This window comes from Periplaneta americana, chromosome 11 (assembly GCF_040183065.1).
Source record: "Periplaneta americana isolate PAMFEO1 chromosome 11, P.americana_PAMFEO1_priV1, whole genome shotgun sequence".
Lineage (NCBI taxonomy): Eukaryota > Metazoa > Arthropoda > Insecta > Blattodea > Blattidae > Periplaneta > Periplaneta americana.
Window position 1 is genome coordinate 146298867 of NC_091127.1, and position 20579 is coordinate 146319445.

Here is a 20579-nt window from a genome sequence, read left to right on the forward strand (position 1 = left end):
CTTTGCCACTAAAATTTGTAATGTTTTAGCTTGCCCTCGATGAGCTTAACTCATGGTTTTAGAAATGTCACTTTCACCTCTTTGCTTCTGACACTCTCAAATAAGATACATCAGTGGTTTCCTAAGTTGATATTATTTATAAAACAAAACAAAAACATACATTTATTTTACATTTAGAAACATAAATAACGTTGAACATAAAAATAAAAAAAGTTGTCAGCAGTTATTTTAATCTCTGGCTTTCTCTGACTAGCTTATACAGGGTGTTTAAAAAATACGGGGCATAATTTCAGGTATGTATTTCCCACATGTAGACAATCAAAATAGTTCCTTACAACATGTGTCCGGAAATGCTTTATTTCCGAGTTATGGCCTTCACAACATTGAAATTCACCGGAACGTTTTTCTTTCCGCAGGTCGTTGCCGTCAAAGGAGACATTAAGGGGACACTCTGACAGTTCATTCCGAGGCGAAGGTTACATTCAGTGTTGTGTAGGCGTTACATTGTGCGACATGTATTCAAATCAAGAGCTGGCAGAGATACACTTCATGTACGGTAAGGCGGACGGCAATGCTGCGCTGGCTCGTCGTTTGTACCAGGAGAGGTACCCACAGCGACAATGTCCAGATCGGAAGACATTTGTATGTCTCCATTACCGTCTGTGCGAGTATGGAAAATTTAACTCTCATGTTTTGGGAAGGGGACGACTAAGATCTACAACTCCAGAGGAGATTCTGGAGGCTGTGAACATGACTCCTTCTCTCAGCACACGAAGGGTAGCGTTGCAAGTCAATGTTCCTCATACGACTGTCTGGAGACTGTTGAAAGAGTATCAATTGTATCCTTATCATTTGCAACGTGTACAGATCCTGTCACCAGCAGATTACCATGCACGAGTTAGGTTCTGTCAGTGGTTCTTGCAGCAGTGTGGTGTAAATCCGAACTTTCCTACCTTAGTATTATTTACAGATGAAGCACAGTTCACACAAACAAATTTCCACAATCAGCATGTATGGGCGTATGAAAACCCACGTACAACTGTTCCATCTCATTACCAGGTGCGGTTCTCCCTCAACATGTGGGCCGGTATCATTGGTGATCGATTAGTTGGACCCCATGTACTTGTAAACAGACTTACGGGGCAGGCGTACACAAACTTCCTGGAAAACACCATACCTCATGTTTTAGAAGACACTCCACTGATCAATCGTCAACACATTCACTTCTTGCATGATGGCGCTCCTGCACACTTCAGTCGTACGGCTCGCCGGTACTTGGATCGAAGGTTTCCTGATCGATGGATAGGTAGAGGTGGCCCAATTGCTTGGCCTCCACGCTCACCTGATCTGAACCCTCTCGATTTCTACTTGTGGGGCCATTTAAAATCATTGGTTTATTCGTCTCCGGTGCCTAATTTGGAATCCCTTCGGAATCGAATTGTGGCATGTTCTGAGGACATACGCAATACTCCTGGAGTTTGGGATCGTGTTCGCAGGTCAATGAGACATCGATGTGAGGTCTGTATTCAAGCAGGAGTCCACACCTGTGGAGTAACGGTCAGCGCGTCTGGCCGCGAAACCAGGTGGCCCGGGTTCGAATCCCGGTTGGGGCAAGTTACCAGGTTGAGGTTTTTTTCCGGGGTTTTCCCTCAACCCAATACGAGCAAATGCTGGGTAACTTTCGGTGCTGGACCCCGGACTCATTTCACCGGCATTATCACCTTCATATCATTCAGACGCTAAATAACCTAGATGTTGATACAGCGTCGTAAAATAACCCAATAAAATAAAAATAAAAAAATTCAAGCAGGAGGTGGACATTTTGAACATCTTCTGTAATGACAACGACCTGCGGAAAGAAAAACGTTCCTGTGAATTTCAATGTTGTGAAGGCCATAACTCGGAAATGAAGCATTTCCGGACACATGGTGTAATGAACTATTTTGATTGTCTACATGTGGGAAATACATACCTGAAATTATGCCCCGTATTTTTGAAACATCCTGTATATTAGTAGTCAGTAAGTACCGGAACTTCGGGTGGCAACGCCATGCTCTATAGGCAAATTCTCTGCCTTGTCCGTGTGGTATGTGACCTACTCTCCAGGCGTATAGACTCAGTGCGGCTGCGCATGAGAATGGGGAAAACTTAACGTAGCCGGAAACCAATCGAAATACTGGGTGTTCATTTCAAAGTGTGTCATGACGTCAGTGTTGTGAGTCAGCGATTTGAAGCAAGTTTCAGCTTTTATGTCAGAGAAGTTGCCTATTAATCAAGGCGTTCAATCTGAACTTGAGAACGTGTACGGTATAACTTGAACGTCGTAGCAACAGATGGCGGTCTGTACGGTCTGTGCGCTACCATAACCTCTTTCGAACTGTGTTTTGCGCGGGCAAGTCGTACGCAGGGTATTTGTTATCATCGGTTGCGTACAGCAACATTCCTCAACACAAATCAAATGCTCCGTGTCCATGTTGACAGTCGAAGTTATTGTCAACAAATACTGTACGTAAGTAATCGTCTTAACCCTCTCCCCATATCCCAACAGTAAGAAAAAAAACTCACCCCAGTACGTGTTTCCAAACAGTTCACATTCCTGCCACTACTGGAGTTACTGTACGTATCCGTAAGTACTCTTCAGAATGAACGCCGTACTTGCTAGGCAACTTTTCTGGCACATAGGTAATACGCCTCTGCGGAAGTGTAGGAAGATTGAATTGTCTAGGCTCATCGGCTAGCCACATGACGTCATACAGCGAGCCATGGTACACTTTGAACTGAATACGCAGTATAATGTACACTATATCCATTGTTCAAGGTAGTTATAGTAATCTATGTAAAAATTTCAAGTACACTACTAACCAGAACTGAAATTTTTAAAGATGGAACGAAATCCTCAGTCAGTGCCATCACAGAAGGGTAAGCCACTTCTTTCTTTTCGTGGGTACCTGTACCAACATCATAACTTTAATAGAGATAGGACAAAAATATATTGCCAATACAGGGAAAGAAAATTTGTGATGCTGTTAATGATAACAGCAACCTGGATAACATTCGGGTTTTGCGGGATGGCACAGATAAGCATTTACATAGTGCCGATGAAGCAGGTATAGATGTAAAGCGCATCTTGAACTGTGTTAAGGCAAGAGCAAGAGCGTTGGCTGTACATCATCCATCCATTTGGAGATTTATACAGTGCCTAAAGCGCGAAGGAAATAAAATTTGGATACAAATATTGTAAGCAAGAGGGGGCGTACACAAATTAAAGAGGTGGTGAATAAAACGTATTTGACGAATCAAAGACAAATTCTCCAGATCGTGAGAAACTACAACAGGTACAAAGAAAATGGAGAAATTTTCATATAGCTACCTTAAAAGTATTGGTTACCTACCATCTTAAAAGTGGGGCTCCGGTTCCCAATGATTAATAACTTATTTGTACGAGTTATGGAATAAAATTTATTGTGTTCTATTCAAGCAGAATTTTCCTTTGAACTTGGACATTATGGACGTTTGATATTATGGACATTTTCACCTTACGAACGTTTTATTATATGGACTTTCTGTCGTATGGACATTTAGTATATGGACATTTTCACCGTATGGACTTTTGACAATATGGACATTTTGACCTTATGGAGGTTTTATCATATGGACGTTCTGTAGTATGGACTATATACAGTGGAAGAGCTATAAATTGTTTCCTTTATTTTCAAAAGCTTCAGTCTACGACTAAACGCCTCGACAACGTCCATACGAACTGATAAATGCTGACTACAAATCACAATTTTTCTCTGCAAGTTGAAACTGTTTACCTGAATTTTCCGATCAGAGAAACACATCTGCAAATAACTTATTTCTTTAGCACAAGTAGCTATTTCTGAAGACATACCGTTACCTAATATGTAGCCTTTAGGCCATACATGGGCACAATTTTCGGTTACGTGAGGCACTCGATTTGAAATAGTTTGTTTACTAGGAGAGGAGACTGCAGAGTAGGATGGGAAATATAAACTGCTGTGACCTGCGTCACCTTATCGTAATCGCTAAGGCGGTCAGTGGCGAATTATTAGGAAAGCGCTTGGTTAACGTGAGAGACTCGAAAACTTTTATTCAATTTGGTAAATTAATTCGGCAGCTTTAATCATAAACCTCTTTACTATTTCTCCATCATTGAATTGATTTTAATCACAGGCGAGAAATTGCGTAACTAGCCAATAATATTTCACCACGTTGTCTACGTTTATTTTCTTGCATATTCTGGCGTTTCTCAAGATTACTTAATAGATATGCACATTCTCGACCTAAAATAATTTCAGAAAATCATATTTCGTTTTCTTCGCACATTTGATATTTTTTTTTATAAATTTATTTTGGAAATAATACGTACAGACAACATTTAATTCCTCGTAGCTTTTAATGCAGCGTGTTTAAGGTATAATGTCGTATTTAGTATACTATGCAAATGTTAAGATCATAAATTTTCTTCGGAATAGTACGAAAAATAACATTTAATTTGTCTTACCTTCTAATTCAGCATGTTCTTTATGACATAAGGAGTAATGTCATTGTATATTAAATTTATTAATGCCTAATAGAATTTTCGAGCATAACATACATCGTATGTTCTCCCCTTCTAAACAGCAAAAAAACTCTTCCTCTCATTTCTCATGAAATAATCGTTTTCTAACGCGTACACGCTGCTTTGATAATGCCATTATGCCACCACTGATATTGCTTATGAAACTGATATAGAACCTGCCCACGCCTAGGAGCTACGTGAGGGAGGAACGGGGACTGTGAAGATGATGTCACTCAGAGCGATAAGCTCTGTGAAGGTCAGTGAGGCACTAATTCTCAAGTGAGGCACGATGCCCATGTATGCTATAGGCCTATATCATTTCATTTATTTAACATAATTTGGCAATAAAAATATTTCCTGGCACCGTAGAGCCAGTCAGTTTTAAACGAAGAAATTGCTTGGAAGGCAACACAAACCTCGCCAAGCCAGCCGATGATGATGCTGCCGCCCCGTACGTTGCACATGCAGCAACAGCGTTCTGGCTTTGGGATCCATGTCAAGTGCTTCTCCATGACCGCGAGAACTGTAACACAAGAACAACAAGGTTGACGGTACTCCTGATTACACTGTCAAACATTAGTAGTAATGAAAGACTGTGACTCTGCAAAACACTGTTAAATGTGAAAAGTCTCCGAAATACGAGTACTTTATTTTCATTTTTCATCTAATCAGTTAGGCTACTAGACTTTCGTTTCCCAGCTGCTGCAAAATACTCAAATAAAAGCTCAAATTTTTAATATCTCTATAATTTTAATTGATTGATTGATTGATTGATTGATTGATTGATTGATTGATTGATTGATTGGTCAGTCGGTCGATCGATTGATTGGATTGATTTTAATTTTTTTATTAAGCCGTAGGAATGACAAGCATTCAAGGCATCGTCAGTATACAGAAAATTGACAATACATAATATAAGAATACATCTAGTGCTAAATATGCTAGGATACAGAATTACAAATGTTTTAATTTATACGCTGAAGGTGAGAACATTTTCGGCGACACAAGCTATATATACAGCATGATACATAGAGCTTAATACTAATTTACATGTAAAAATCAATCTTAATTGTACCAATTTCAGAATACACTAATTCAGATATACTAATACTAGTATGATTGATGTGCATCTAACATGAATTCAAAGTAACCAGACGCAGAACTCTAGGTAATGGCAAATTGACAATGAGAATAGGTAAGTGAGCAATCACCAACCTGACGACAAATTCACCTGGAAGCAAACAGGCGAAAACGCAAGATCCTTGTTACGAATACATTCTGAAGAATGTGACTGTTTAATTTTATTAAAAAAGAGAATTTTATGTAGATGGGCAAAAGTATCTGAGCATTACAACCATTACATTAAGTATGAAATTTATTTTCTTTAATAATTGTATATGACAATGACATAAAAAAATAAATTTTTTATAGTCGCGTCGCTGTTATTTCCGGCGTGACTCCTCCTCTTTGCTTACGCCTTAGGAAGTGAAGGATTTATAAAGTCTAGCTAGGTAGCACCGTTCGCCATTTTTGTTCTTTCGTTGCCGAGCTACCAAACGAGGAATCTATTTTCCACACCGTTAAACATTATCATGTCGTAGCTCCTATGATAATAAATCAAACACACTGTAATTCAGCAAATAATTGAGCGGCAAATAACGTCTTCGTGTGCTTTCTGCGAACGCCAACGAAAGAGTCAAAATGGCGGGCGATTATATTAAGTATTTATAGAGCCTTAGGAAGTGCATAACGTCATCAGCAGCGAATGAAAAAACGTACACGTTTAAATGTAGCCGACCTGCAACGTGGTTGGCTGCTGAAAATAAGAGCGACGGTACTGTAGGTTGAATTGTAGTGAACATATAGCGTTAATACGAATTTTCTTACATCAAAAGACATTTTTACACGTAACTAAATCTTCTAAGCGTGAATGCAATGTCATAGTTGGACACGTGTTTACACTCGCTTGGAAATTATGAAATTTTGTAACACAGAATCCTGCTATGCGGATCTTTCAATGGTAAAGCGGGCTTACTACGTTTATTTCATGACAGTTCTCACATTCGGATTAAAAAAAACGGATAAATCAAAGTTACAAAATTTTCGTATTACGATCTTTCATTATAATAATATATCATACAGAGCTTGAAATTATATTATATTTTTCAAACATTTAACAACACTGATTGAATGTGTGAAACTCAATTTAGAAACAAGAATATGCTGAAATTATGAGCTGCGCATGGTCTAAATTGAGGGGGTCAGAAGCAATGAGGTATACGTGCACATAAGTTGTTTTTTGAGAAAATGTGGTTAAAAGTATTTAAGCTTTCGTAAATTCTGTGGAGTTTTTAATTTAATTTTAGATTGTGATGTGGTTAAAAAATATATCCCTTTGCCACTAAAATTTTAGATGATTTAACTTACCCTGTATGCACTTAACTCATGATTTTAGAAATGTCACTTGTACCACTTTGCTTCTGACCTTCTAAATTATAATCACTACTGTAACATATTTTTCTTTTTTCGTGTGAACATCTGAAAAGCAGTGAAACGGACACAGCTTAATTATGTACCGTAGAAGAGAGTAAAGTCGATCAAAATTTTGCAATTTTTTTATGATATTGAGGTTATGCAATGGAGCGAAGTTCCTCAGAAAATAGCATTTTGTCGTCATATCCTTCACTTATGAAGGCACGTTAGAACTGAATTACAATCTATAAAAAAAAACTGATTTTTTTTATTTGACTTGTGATCGAAGTTACCTGCTTAAATAGGGTAAACTCAATCACCATTGAATTTTTAGTTTAAGATCGATTTTAAAATATTGCGGAGTAAAGTCGATCACTGTTTATGTTTTTAAAAAACAAATTAAGTCTATTACATATAGACTATTTGTTATAAGGGGTGTAAAAACAATAATAATCTATACTAATAATAAATCTGTAGCCGAAATTTTTCTGGTAATTTTCGATTTTCCAAAAATAATTGGTCCTAACATATATAATTAACCACCCTGAAACCGAAAATCGCTTTTTTGAAATTTTTGTTTGTATGTCTGTCTGTATGTTTGTTATCTTTTCACGCGATAATGGCTGAACGGATTTCGATGAAAATTGGAATATAAATTAAGTTCGTTATAACTTAGATTTTAGACTATATGGCATTCAAAATATTTTATTTAAAAGGGGGGTTATAAGGGGGCCTGAATTAAATAAATCGAAATATCTCGCTTATTATTGATTTTTGTGAAAAATGTTACATAACAAAAGTTTCTTTAAAAATAATTTGCGATAAGTTTTATTCCTTCAAAAAGTTTGATAGGCTGATATTTAATGAGATAAATGAGTTTTAAAATTAAAATAACTGCCATCTAAGGCCGTGTAATGAATTTAAAAACAAATGACTTCGTCTATAAGGGGCCTTGGAGAGCAACAATCGAAAACTATGAAAGATAGCCTACAGAGAATGTTTCTGTGTTTGTATGAAGTAATATCGGAAGCTAAATTAACCGATTTGTATAATTAATTATTATTTCACCATTGGAAAGTGTGGTTTCTCTAGATGGACATAATGCAATACTGTTATTACAGTAACTTCTGATATAATATGATATAATATAATATAATATGATATAATATAATATAATATAATATAATATAATATAATATAATATAATATAATATAATATGTAATATTATATAATATAATTTATTTGAAGGGTTCAGAACCATAGTGGGCCAAGCGCCATTTACTGAATATGTAGAAAACAATGGTTAAAATTAAGTTATTAGCATAATTCAATGGAAACCTATAACAAGTAAAATAAAATATAGGCCTACACATTAAATCTAAATGATATCAATCTTCATTAAACTATGGTTGCATGTAATAAAAATTAATAAACATGTTAAAGAAATTGTCATTGCACCAAATGAGTGTCTCTGGACCAAAATGATCGCATTTTAATTATTTGGATCCAATTTAAATTAAGTAACATATTAAACGATTTATCCTTCTATCAAACACGAATGTTCCCTGGATCAAATGTCCTATTTTAATTATGTAATTACTTTATATTTATTTCTAACGGGTGCAGCGGAGCGCACGGGTACGGCTAGTCTACAATATATGCCTATAGCATTATATAGTGTATCTTTTGTTACTGTGATCATACTATTCGATACAATTAGGCCTATAGGTCTCCACTGTACAAACTTGACTATGATTGCCAACTTATAAAACATAAGAACACATTTAATATTTCACAAATCAACAAACAAAGATTTAAGAATTCAAAATTTACATTGAAATACCACACTTATTTAAAATGCAATTCAACATATGTAGCTTAGGTTTATATCAGATGTTATTTGAAATCTTCCCCTCCTCATGTCATTTTAGAAGTTCCCATAGTCAGGTACAGATGGGTGTACAAAATATGTTCCTTTGGCAGTGCTTCTCTTACGCAAGAAATTCACCATAATTTCGTCTTCCTCTTTCTCCACTATCCCATCAATATAAACTATACTATGACACTTTCCTATTTATAAGTTTTAGTCAGAGGTATTTCAGTGAACAATTTATTCTTCCTGCTGGTCCTATCTGCTTCGAGTAGGTCGATGGCATGATCGACTTAAGGGTATATGTACGTGAACAACCACAAAATTATTTAATAATATCAGAAAATTCAGGCTCTAATTTCCAAAATTTTATAAAAAAATGAACTCACAATTGGACAAAAATTACAAGGTACCACAACAAGACTTATTATAACTTAAATATCTGATAAAACTATACAAAAGGTTACTAATAATATTTTTCAAACCAGTTTTATCAAAGTATGAAAAAAAAAAAACAAACAAACAAAATCTGCAGTTACATCATTTGGTAACCGTAACATTGTTATGGTCTCTCTGACATTTTTAATATTTTTCCTGCAGGTAATAAACACTTATTTCTGAAAAGTAGGCTACTCTCAGACATGTAGAGTTGTTTATTTTAATACAATTAATTTTATATTTGTCCTATATAAAAATATATTAAAATTTACATAATGTTATGTGACCTAATTTTTCTATTTTCACATAAATGGGCATTATTGTAGTCTACCTAGCCACCTTTTTTATACTTTTATCATATATTTAAGTTCTGATAAGTCTTGTTGCGGTACCTTGTAATTTTTGTCCAATTGTGAGTTCATTTCCTTATAAATTTTGAGAAATTTAGAGCCTGCATTTTCTGATAATATTTGTGGTCGTTCACGTACATATACCCTTAACCCTACATAGGTACAAGTTTTCTTAAAATAATGTTTCTATACTAACATTTACGAATTGCAAAACTATTATTTCAGGATACAATTTCAACGAAAAGTACTTACGTATACTTCCTGTCTCCTTTCACTGCTAACGATAATTTAGAGTTTGTAAGACTTTGTTTTCATTTAAAAGAAAAAGTTGAAAATAACAATTTTCACTTCAACGGTAATTACACTGTGTTCCCATTGTCGGCATTCACAGGCTTTTTGTTGTCCCTCTCGCTTACATTTACAATGTCAGGCAATTAAGTCAGCATAACGAAATTTTAGCAAGTAACTGAGAAAATATATAATTTTCAATAAAAATCGCAAATGATCGATTATACATCCACTGATTGACTTTACCCATTTCTACGGTACAGTTAAAATACAGAATGACGCACGAAAAAGTAGTCCGGGTTAGTAAAGGTTAAATATACAGATTTCTTAGTTGCTGATGCAAAATGTTAGTGTTCTTAGTCGCCCAATGTTGACTTCTTCGAATTCTGAATAATTCTTCTGCGAATGTAGTCAGTAACTTCTGGCGTGCGAACTGAAGGGGCTCTTTGTTTTAGCGCGCTACTTATTAATGAAAGACTGTAAAGCTCTCTTTGCTGGTTGGCTTCTACCCGGAAACTTGTTCCTGAAAATTTCGCGGATTTCCCTAAACAAACCCGTCCTCACATAATGCTTCCCCAATTTACACTCTTTCTTCTATCGAGTAAGTCATCTTGCAGAATGCGAACAGAAACGCGTGATTAGAGTTTCTAATGAAATAAACAGCTGATAAGAAGGCTGTCAACTATCGATTATTGCATAAGATTGACCATTGTTGCAGCTATTTACACAATACGATACGATACTGTCATTTTCAGCCGTCAAATATCTGATTCATTCAAACGAGAGATGGGCTACTTATTCGTTTGCCACCCAGTATAATTCTATGCATTACTGTTTAGATGGAGATAAAATACCGGTAATTAGCGAACGTTAACATTTGAGCCGTTCAGAGCAAAAGTGGTGTAAGTCAAAATTGAATAATGAGGTTTAAAGTAAAAATTCTGTAAAATACAGCCTAAAGTAGCAATTAATATGTCGTTCTTGCCGTCCACTGACTACTAATAGTTTAAATAAAGTGAATATTAATTGCTACTTTACGCTGTATTTTACAGAATGTTTACTTTAACCCTCATTACCCATTCTTGACTTACACCACTTCTGCTCTGAACGGCTCATTTATTTCATGAATTAATTTTATAACAGGTAGGTTACGTTAAAGATAGAAGCAGTACAATTTACGATGTATTTTCTTATAAATATTCTATTTTAAGCAATGTGTATATTATGATTAATTTATTAAGTAGCCCTAGTGGAGAGATTTGTGCTATAATTTCGATAAATGTTAGGTTCTTCGCGTGTTTCTGACTTTCGTCATGTTATTTTAAGTTACTTTTTTTGTTATCCACACAACATTACACGCCATCCACTTCGCTTTTGTATTGGCATCATTCACTCGAGAAAATGATATATTCATTTATTATCGTCGCGCTCTCATGGTTAACATGTCGGCATCATACAATAACGGGCGGTGTGCTTTTAAAACATAATTTTGCCGACCGATTGTTGCTCTGTAGGTTTCACTCTAAGCGTCACGTTGTCACGTCTACTTCCTCGATAAGAATAAGCACTATAGTCCCGTCGGTCTAATTTCCGGCAGCCAATCGCGTTGCAGGTCGGCTACATTTAAACGTGTGCGTCTTGTGATTCGCTGAGGAAGACGTTATTCATTTCTTAAGACTCGATAACCACTTAATATAATCGCCCGCCATTTTGGCTCTTTCGTTGGCGTTCGCAGAAAGCACACGAAGACGTTATTTGCCGCTCAATTATTTGCTGAATTACAGTGCGTTTGATTTATTATCATAGGAGCTACGACATGATAATGTTTAACGGTGTGGCAAATAGATTCCTCGTATGGTAGCTCGGCAACGAAAGCACAAAAATGGCGAACGATACTACCTACCTAGACTTTATAGAGCTTTCACTTCCTAAGACGTAAGCAAAGAGCAGGAGTCACGCCGGGAATAACAGCGTCGCAACTTTAGTTTGTTATATTGTTAAATGGCTATTATTATTATTATTATTATTATTATTATTATTATTATTATTATTATTATTATTATTATTATTATTATTTCATATACGAGTAGACCTACGTTGACATTCTTAACTCTTAATAATAACTCTTTAATAATAATTTTTAATCACATACCTTAATGTTCGTCCTCAGCACAAGACATTGCAACCTCGGTTTTAGTCCACGTGGATTAGACAAGTAGGTGTCATTTTATAATGGAAGCAGCTTATTGCTTGCAATATTGAAATTGAGGCGAGTGATTGGAGTGGCGACAGAAGAAATTGAAAACAATAATGCAATTAAATTTCAAAGACATGCCGAATGTTATGCGCGAGGCCGCTCAAAGACCTGCCGAATGTTAACCATGACAGCGAGGCGATAATAACCACCTCTATGAAAACAACTTTTGTGCGAGATCGTGCGTATTTGCTTGGTTTCTGCACAAAACCAATCCGCGGAAAGTGTAAAATTCCACATTCAGTATTCCCAACCTAACACACATAACAATTTCCCTCTTCTTACCGCTTAAGTGACATATTGATTTTACTGCTTTAGGCTTTTAACATATTATTTTTAGAGACGTTCAATATAGTAATAATTATAAATTGGAAACTTACCACCGCAATTTCACCTAAATTGCACTGTTAATTATTGTTTTTAAATATTTGCAAAAATTAAGTAAACTGTACAACTCCACTAAAGTTACTGCATTCGTGATGCAAGTAACATTAAGGAAGCCGTAAAAAAATCAACAAGACCGGAAAAATTAAACTTGCCGATGTTATTACTGCAATATGTTATATAAATAATGTTAAAATATTAAAATGAAAAATAAATCATTACATAACCTTACCGTTTGTTGTAAGTTCGCATTTATAGACGGGGGGGGGGGGGAAGACAGACGTATATCACGGCCTGCTGGAGTATAGTAAACACAGAAAACATTTTAAAGCAACAATGTTGAAGATAGATATTTTTGTTTTCCAAAATTGCCGTCATTGAACAGAAACCAAGATGGAGATTTCATTGCAACTAATTAGAAATTCCTCTTTCAGGTATGTAATAAACGATCTTCGCACAAAATAATGTACGATACATGAGCGGTATGTTTTCTTTCAATTCTCGGAAATTGAAAAAGCTCAACTAGGTTTCGCTTTTTCAAACTTTTCCTCGAACATGAAAACTTCAACATACCGCTCTTGTAACGCATATTACTATTTTCTCGAAGACTTTTCATCTTTTATTAGTGCCCCCGAACCCTAATTTTTTTCTTGGGTGTGATACACTCTCCCTGTCCCACGTTACTAACTATGAAAACTTAAAAATGCACTTTACCTTGTATCCAAAGAGGAAGTCCGTTAATACGAGGCACAAAGACGGTCTAGTGTCGAGAAAATTATGATGTGAGTTCTGTTCGCTGTCGAAACTTCCAACGACAATTATAACGACGACTTCAGGTTTTATCGTGGAAGCCGCGATCATTCTAGCCCAGGCGCTTTCCTTTGTAAGCGACAATGAAACACTTTTCACTGTTGACCACCTTCCTACTAATTAAAAAAAGCGGGAAGGCAGTTGTTTTGTGACGCGTTGTTGCCGTACTTTATACCATGTGCATTTATTTATTTATTTAATAATAAGGTCAATGTTACTTATGTCCCGCCCACTGTAGAGACATAGGCCAATTTTACACATATTTAGTACAACTTGTTCCTTCTTTGACAGGTTAGGTTTGGTTAGTTTAGGTTTTTGTTATAGCCTACCTTGCATATACGATTATAGCGCAATATTGGCAGTGATAAAAGTGAAATATTCGTTCAGTGGGCGTTGGATGCTCTACATTCACCAATAATAATAATAATAATAATAATAATAATAATAATAATAATAATAATAATAATGGTTTATTTTAACTGGCAGAGTTAAGGCCATTCGGCCTTCTCTTCCATTCAATCAGTATGATACAAAATTACTACAATGCTGTGAATATAACATAATTAATACAATACAATACTACAATACAAGACAAAATAATACATAATTAATATAATACAATAACAATTATTTTCATCTTCACAACACCAATAAAATAATTATGTAATAACAATAATAATAATAATAATAATAATAATAATAATAATAATAATAATAATAATCTGTCTGTCTGTCTGTCTGTCTGTCTGTCTGTCTGTCTATCTATCTATCTATCTATCTATCTATCTATCTATCTATCTATCTATCTATCTATCTATCTATCTATCTATCTATCTATCTATCTATCTATCTATCTATTTACTGTATGTCTATAACAGGGCAAAGCCTCAATTACAATAGACAGGACAGATTTGTTAAAAAAAAATATAGAATTGCATATAACATGAAAAAAGAGATAAAACAGAAACAAATGCAAGATACAGTACAAGCAGTCTAGTATATACAGTCGCGAAGATCAATACGTAGTAAATATGCAAACATTAGATAGTTGCTCACCACTAGGATCGCTAATATCGCCTCATTACAGGCAATGCAAAATAGTACCGTCACAGTCTATTGTTTCTAGCACCCTCAAAACTCAAGCTTCGTGACTGTATATAGTAGACTGTGATACAAGTGTAATTACAAATTAAAAATTAAAAATGAAAAAAAAAAAAAAAACAACAAATAGGTAGGGGAGACTGTTGTACCTTTAAACACTTCTCACATTTTATTTTTTTTAATTTTTGGAAATGAAATTTTTAAAATGAAAAAATGCTTGAAATAATTATTGAAGATTCCTTTACAACTTCCTGTAAGTATTTTCCTGTTTTACAGATCTATTAAGGATGGAAAAAATAAAACGAAGGGATATGTAATATGTTCAAAGGTACAACAGGATCATGTACCTTGGAACATACACTCTTGTAAGTTGGAACACATGGAATATAGGTGGGAATATAGCTGTAAAAACTGACAATCATATTTAAAATGTATTTGCAATCATAAACCAGAGCAAGCTTCTCTGATTTAGATTTTATTTCCTGGAGAAGCAATAACTGCTTCAACAGCTTTCTTTGAGGCATCCGGATCAATTGGGGGCCTCTTTAATTCCAGACTTACTTCGTGACATGACCTTAAAATAAAAGAAAAACAAAAACCGATAGTATCGTATAATTTGGAACATGTTCCATGGTACAAGATGTTTTGTGTTCAAAGGTACAAGAGGGTGCACGTTTAAACAAATATGGCTCCGAAAACTAAGAGAGTCAAATAAATCATGGAAATTAAAATATGTTATTACTCACCAGATGATAGGGAACACACCGTACTTGAAAGATAGTAACAAATGCAATCTGGTTTTGTGTTAGAAAACATACATCAATGAACTAAATATTTACTTTTGGTACTAAAAAAACTTCTTTTGTCCACTGAACTAACACTTTGCAATAAATCAAACTGAAACTAAGACCAGAGCTGCTTAGGGGCTTTCTCTACAATCTACTTCATTTTGAGTTCTCTAGGTAGCAGCAAAAATTAAAAAACAAAAAATGTTCAAAGGTACACTATGCTAAAGGTACAACAGTCTCCCCTACTACCTAAATAAAAGACACAGATATAGATATAAATGAAAAATACCAAATAAAAATAAATTAAAAAGAGTTAAGTATAGATATAATAGCCAAAAATGTAAAATGTAGCTATAATTGGCACATTACAGAGTAAATATAACACTATGTTAATAAATTCAGTATACAGTATTATATAGTAGGACTAATAGGCTTAATTTATTTATTTAAGAAATTCACCGCTACAGAACATGTGTTCCAACCTGACTACAGCTACAACCAACATGCAACTAGGATCCAACATATCATGAAACCATTGCTGTATATAACTTTTTCTTGTACATATTGTACGATAACGAGAAATCTAAATCCTGTTTAATGCACACTATGCAATACTACTAAAACTATTAACTACACACTATCAAATAAAACTAGAAAGATAATAACTATACAGAAACATGCCGCCAAAACACGTGCTAACTGAAGAAGAATACACTGATTAGCATCAAGACGTATTGGCAACAGCGCTTATTCCGGTCATAAAATGTAATTATAATCCACAGCTGCAACACGTTGTCTTTGACATTGACATTGTCGTCGGTTCTTTATACCTCAAAGCCGTTCGCTTTCTTTGATAGAGCCTGGGCTGGAATGAGAGCGGCTTCATAACTATAACACGAAGAAAACCTGAAGAACAGTGCTGCAAACAGTGTCACCAAGACCTAATCACGAAAAGTAGCTAAAACCGATTGCCAAAAAATGGCTGAAAGTGGAGTCACATGTAGCTGGTCACTACATAAGTGTAAACACACACAAAACACTTGGTTAAACGAGCGCTGAGGTAGTTCCCCTCCCACTTCGCTTCCACACCTTCAGCTATCTCCTCTGTAATACCAACATAACTTTGGTGACATTACGAAAGTTTCACGCTAGTGTACATTGAGGCTATGCCTTGAATATACGAGGTGAATTTTTATTACTGTACTGCCAGTATAGGAAATTAAAAACAGACACTGAAAATACCTTAGTTTTGTAGTGTGGAGTAGTAGAAACTCGATGTGATCACTGGGAGAGCTGTGGTCCCATCCAACCCGACCTATCGAAAAATCGAAAAATCGAAGGAGAATTGGGAGGAAAATTTAAAAGGTACGCAAAACGCGTCCTTGCAAGGGGTTGGGGGCTGTACAAAACTAAATATGTGAGCTCCAAGCCTGTTGGCCACTAGTCTCACTTCGGGTTACGCTGCTCCCCTGAAGGAGCTACCCGACCTAAATAGGTTCCTTACTTATATAGGAAAATCGTCGTACTTGAAGGAAGAAGGCGGCCATATTCCGTCGTTGTGACGTTATTTGAGGTGGAGTGGGAGAATGATTGCAGTGTCGCCAACTGTGGTAACCATTCATATTATCTTACACACCTAACAAAACCTAATCTAACCTAACCTAACGTGCTACACATCTATTGTAACAGTCCTAACGTTTAGCACACCTGTTGTAACATTCCTCACAGTTTCATTTCGTTTGTCGATATTGGCATCCCTGCTACGCCTAAAGCCTGGAACTCAAGACTCATCTAGTGCAAGTGAAGTGAAACTGCGACGTTTACGAAGTTGTTTCTGCAAGAATTATTGTGTCATTGTAGTGATAATTGCATTTATATTGTACAACAAAAATTGAAATGTGTCGTGGCTGAGATAAAAGTGTTGTAAATTGATTTCCAACGCCACAATCCCAGTGATAAACGTGTGAATATTCGTTAAGAGTCCGTTGGAAGTGGCAGTAGAGTAGTAAAAATTGACCGAAAATGTGACAGGTTAGGTTAGGTTAGGTTAGGTTAGGCTTTTGTTATGTCTTGCATATACGTATCTGTGAAGGATTTTACAAGCCTGGTGATTTTTGCGTAGTGATGTCAGCGTAATGGCCGACATGGAAACGAAGTTACAATATAGGAATTTTGTGTCTATTTCATTATTTGTTGTGCTTCATTGTATTCCAGTGGTTATTGAATAAATACAAGATTTACGTTCTTCACATTACATCGTATATTGTGTTTTATGTCCCTACGTGCCTTTCCTTCCATAGAAATCACGATTGCACTTCCATTACCACACACCTCTCATTTAAAACGTAATTTACTACATTTCCGAACAATTTCCTTTTCTTGAAATATATCCCTATAAAATCCTGAACTTTTTAAATCCATCTAAACAAGAATTCCCTTACAAATTCTATAATTTTCATCTCTATTATCACCGGAATTACTTCAACACTCGTTTTTCCAAACAGTTTCTAAAAAAATTGTAATATCTGAGAGAGAGAAGGAAAAAGATAAACTAGACTAGACGGCAGTTCGGAAGGCGGTCGGCTGCTATACGCGCCGTAGCATTTCTGGCATGTGACGTCACAAGCTTGTACAGTAGAACCAATCGGAATCAGTCTGTAACAAGTATTTCCCGAGTTCGTTTGTTCACGTGTAAGTGTTACATTACACTGAATAAGTAAAACTAACAATTACTAAGTATGTGTAAGATAAATAAATGGAAGAAGAGACTGTAAAAAGACAAGTACTGCACAGGCAGGTGCGGAAAATATTGTTTAAGGTGTATAATTATTTTAAATACGTTGAGAGCAGAACGCTGCCGACCATCTTGACGCTGGCTGCAACGTTGCCAACGTTCAAGAAATGACTGCAGAAGCATGTGGTGTAGGATTGAGAACCGTGCAAAGAATAGTGTTAGCGAAGGAAAGAGGGTTTGTTTGGTGTCATTCTTACAGTAATCAACGGCTAAGGCCATTATTGTCTTTTGATAATTTAAATTCTCTCCTGCACTATTTGTATCGCACGTGCACGTGAAGTACGATGTGGCAATGTTGTATGCTGCCTTGCTCTCTCTATCTGTCTCTCTCGACGCAAACGCTAGCAGACTACCGCCTTCCGAATTGCCGTCGACACTAGCTTATTTTTTAGTGATGTTGAACTCGCCTAACAAAAAGACTTAATTTTCACTACTCAGCAGTGACACCTCATCTTGCAAAGAAATCTGTAACACAATAAGTTGTGATCAAGACTCCTTGAAAATCAAAAACACAATAAAGTCGATTGGCTGAAGAATAACATAAACACATACACACACGCATTGCTAAGAGTACAGTCTTATACTCAAAATCACAGAAAGAACTGATAGTTGAAAGATAACATAAACATTAAATACCATTCAGGAGTGATTAAATATGTTAAGCAAGCATTGAGGATTCACCAGCAATGAAGATACGCCCAAGGAGAAACGAACTCGTTAGAATAGTCGAATCAGCAACTAAAACAGTTATGTCCAGCTATACTTATACATAATATAATTATTTTATAAAATGACAAAAATCTGGATTATCAAAAGCTGTTATGCTGAAAATCGCAATAAAACCATTAGAAATGAATATAGCTATAGTCCCGTCGCTCTTATTTCCGGCAGCCAATCACGTTGCAAGTCGGCTATATTTAAACATGTGCGTCTTGTCATTCGCTGTTGATTTCGTCATGGACTTCCTAAGGCTCTATAGGTACTGGGTATAATCGTCCGCCATTTTCGTTCTTTCCTTGCCGTTTGCAGCAAGCAGACGAGAATTTACAACAGTAAAAAAATTTTAATTCCGCGCTCTTTTAGGTGTATTTGTTTAAAATAATAAATGGAAGCTTCAGTTATGTAACAGACTTTGTTTTTTCAAATAAATATATTTTTTTTAATTATTACAACAAAACGGTCGTTATTTCCTGGATCCCCCCCGTAATTAGTATGTGTTTTATAATAGTTTCAAACAGGAGCTGTATCTGGGGCATAACTTTCTAGTACCAACTTGAGAATTAAACAAGAAGTCGCATATTCACGGTTCTTCTTTACTCAATATGTTTCTGGAAAAAAGATAAATATACCCGCATTATAAAAATACATTGTTTTGATCAGACTTGATTTGTCGATTGAAATATCATTACAAATAATTTATCAGCATATCAATAACAACCTCATAAAATTACTTACAAAAACACTCCCAAAAATAATATACACTTATGAAAAAATAAATAAATAAAAAATTATTGGATTAACAATATTTTCACCGTTACAATTACAGATATATAAACACTAAATATAAACATTTACATAGAGATAAAAAATTTTACAGGAGAAAAGGTTCATCCAAAGTGCTTGACTCTGGAAGAGTACCCAAAACGCTCATTGCATTTCCGCGTTGAATAGCAATACTTAAGCGTTGATGCAAATAAGTAGTGCAACGGCGATCACCAGTAATGGAGATCAAAATTTGGCCGATTGGAGATACCAAAAAACAATAATAATAATAATAATAATAATAATAATAATAATAATAATAATAGAATCAAGGGTAACAATCGACTTAGAACCATGCAGCTGGATACTCTGATAATTGAACCTTCAACAAACAGTGCAACATTTGATCCACATACATTAAACATTATAGTCAACAATTGATTTCGTAAGGTATACAAAAGCTATCTCAACATTCATTTAGCTATTTATTCTTAAGTTTCTCACATTAAACATTATAACAAGAACGTCATCGACAGATTGAATTTTTTTCCGGCAGCGAGTCCCACAAGCGCGGGGCCTGGGGTGACGGCCCCACTTGCCCCGCCGAAGGACCGGCCTTTCTATGAGAATCCACAGTTCTAACAGACCTAAGTTGCTGCTCTGCAAACTGAGGTCCGCGCATATGTTACTCCCAGTAACTGGGAAATTAGTACGGTACAGATTTCGAATAGGAATCACTTTTAAAGTAATTCTTTCTAAACATTTATCTTGTTTTGACTCCCATCTAAAGTTAAAAATAGAATAACTTTTGAAGGTGTCAATGTCTATTTTGAACATGACACTTCGAAGTTAGTAATTTTTTCTCCCTTCCCAAAAAACATTTTGATTTCGAATTTTTTCTATGCTTTCCTTAGATATTTATCTATCAAACCTAAAATTTACAATGCGATTATCATAGGTGCTAC

At 35.5% G+C, this 20579-nt stretch overlaps 1 protein-coding gene across 2 annotated transcripts in view; it reads right to left on the reverse strand.

Annotated features, from left to right (window-relative positions):
- Nucleotides 1-20579, reverse strand: part of LOC138709427 (lysosomal-associated transmembrane protein 4A-like) — a 105427-nt gene that overhangs the window by 25038 nt on the left and 59810 nt on the right. For both annotated transcript variants that reach the window (XM_069840182.1, XM_069840183.1), the window contains one exon: nucleotides 4999-5105. In XM_069840182.1, coding sequence (XP_069696283.1) covers nucleotides 4999-5105 — 107 coding nt within the window. The remainder of the gene's footprint in view (nucleotides 1-4998; nucleotides 5106-20579) is intronic.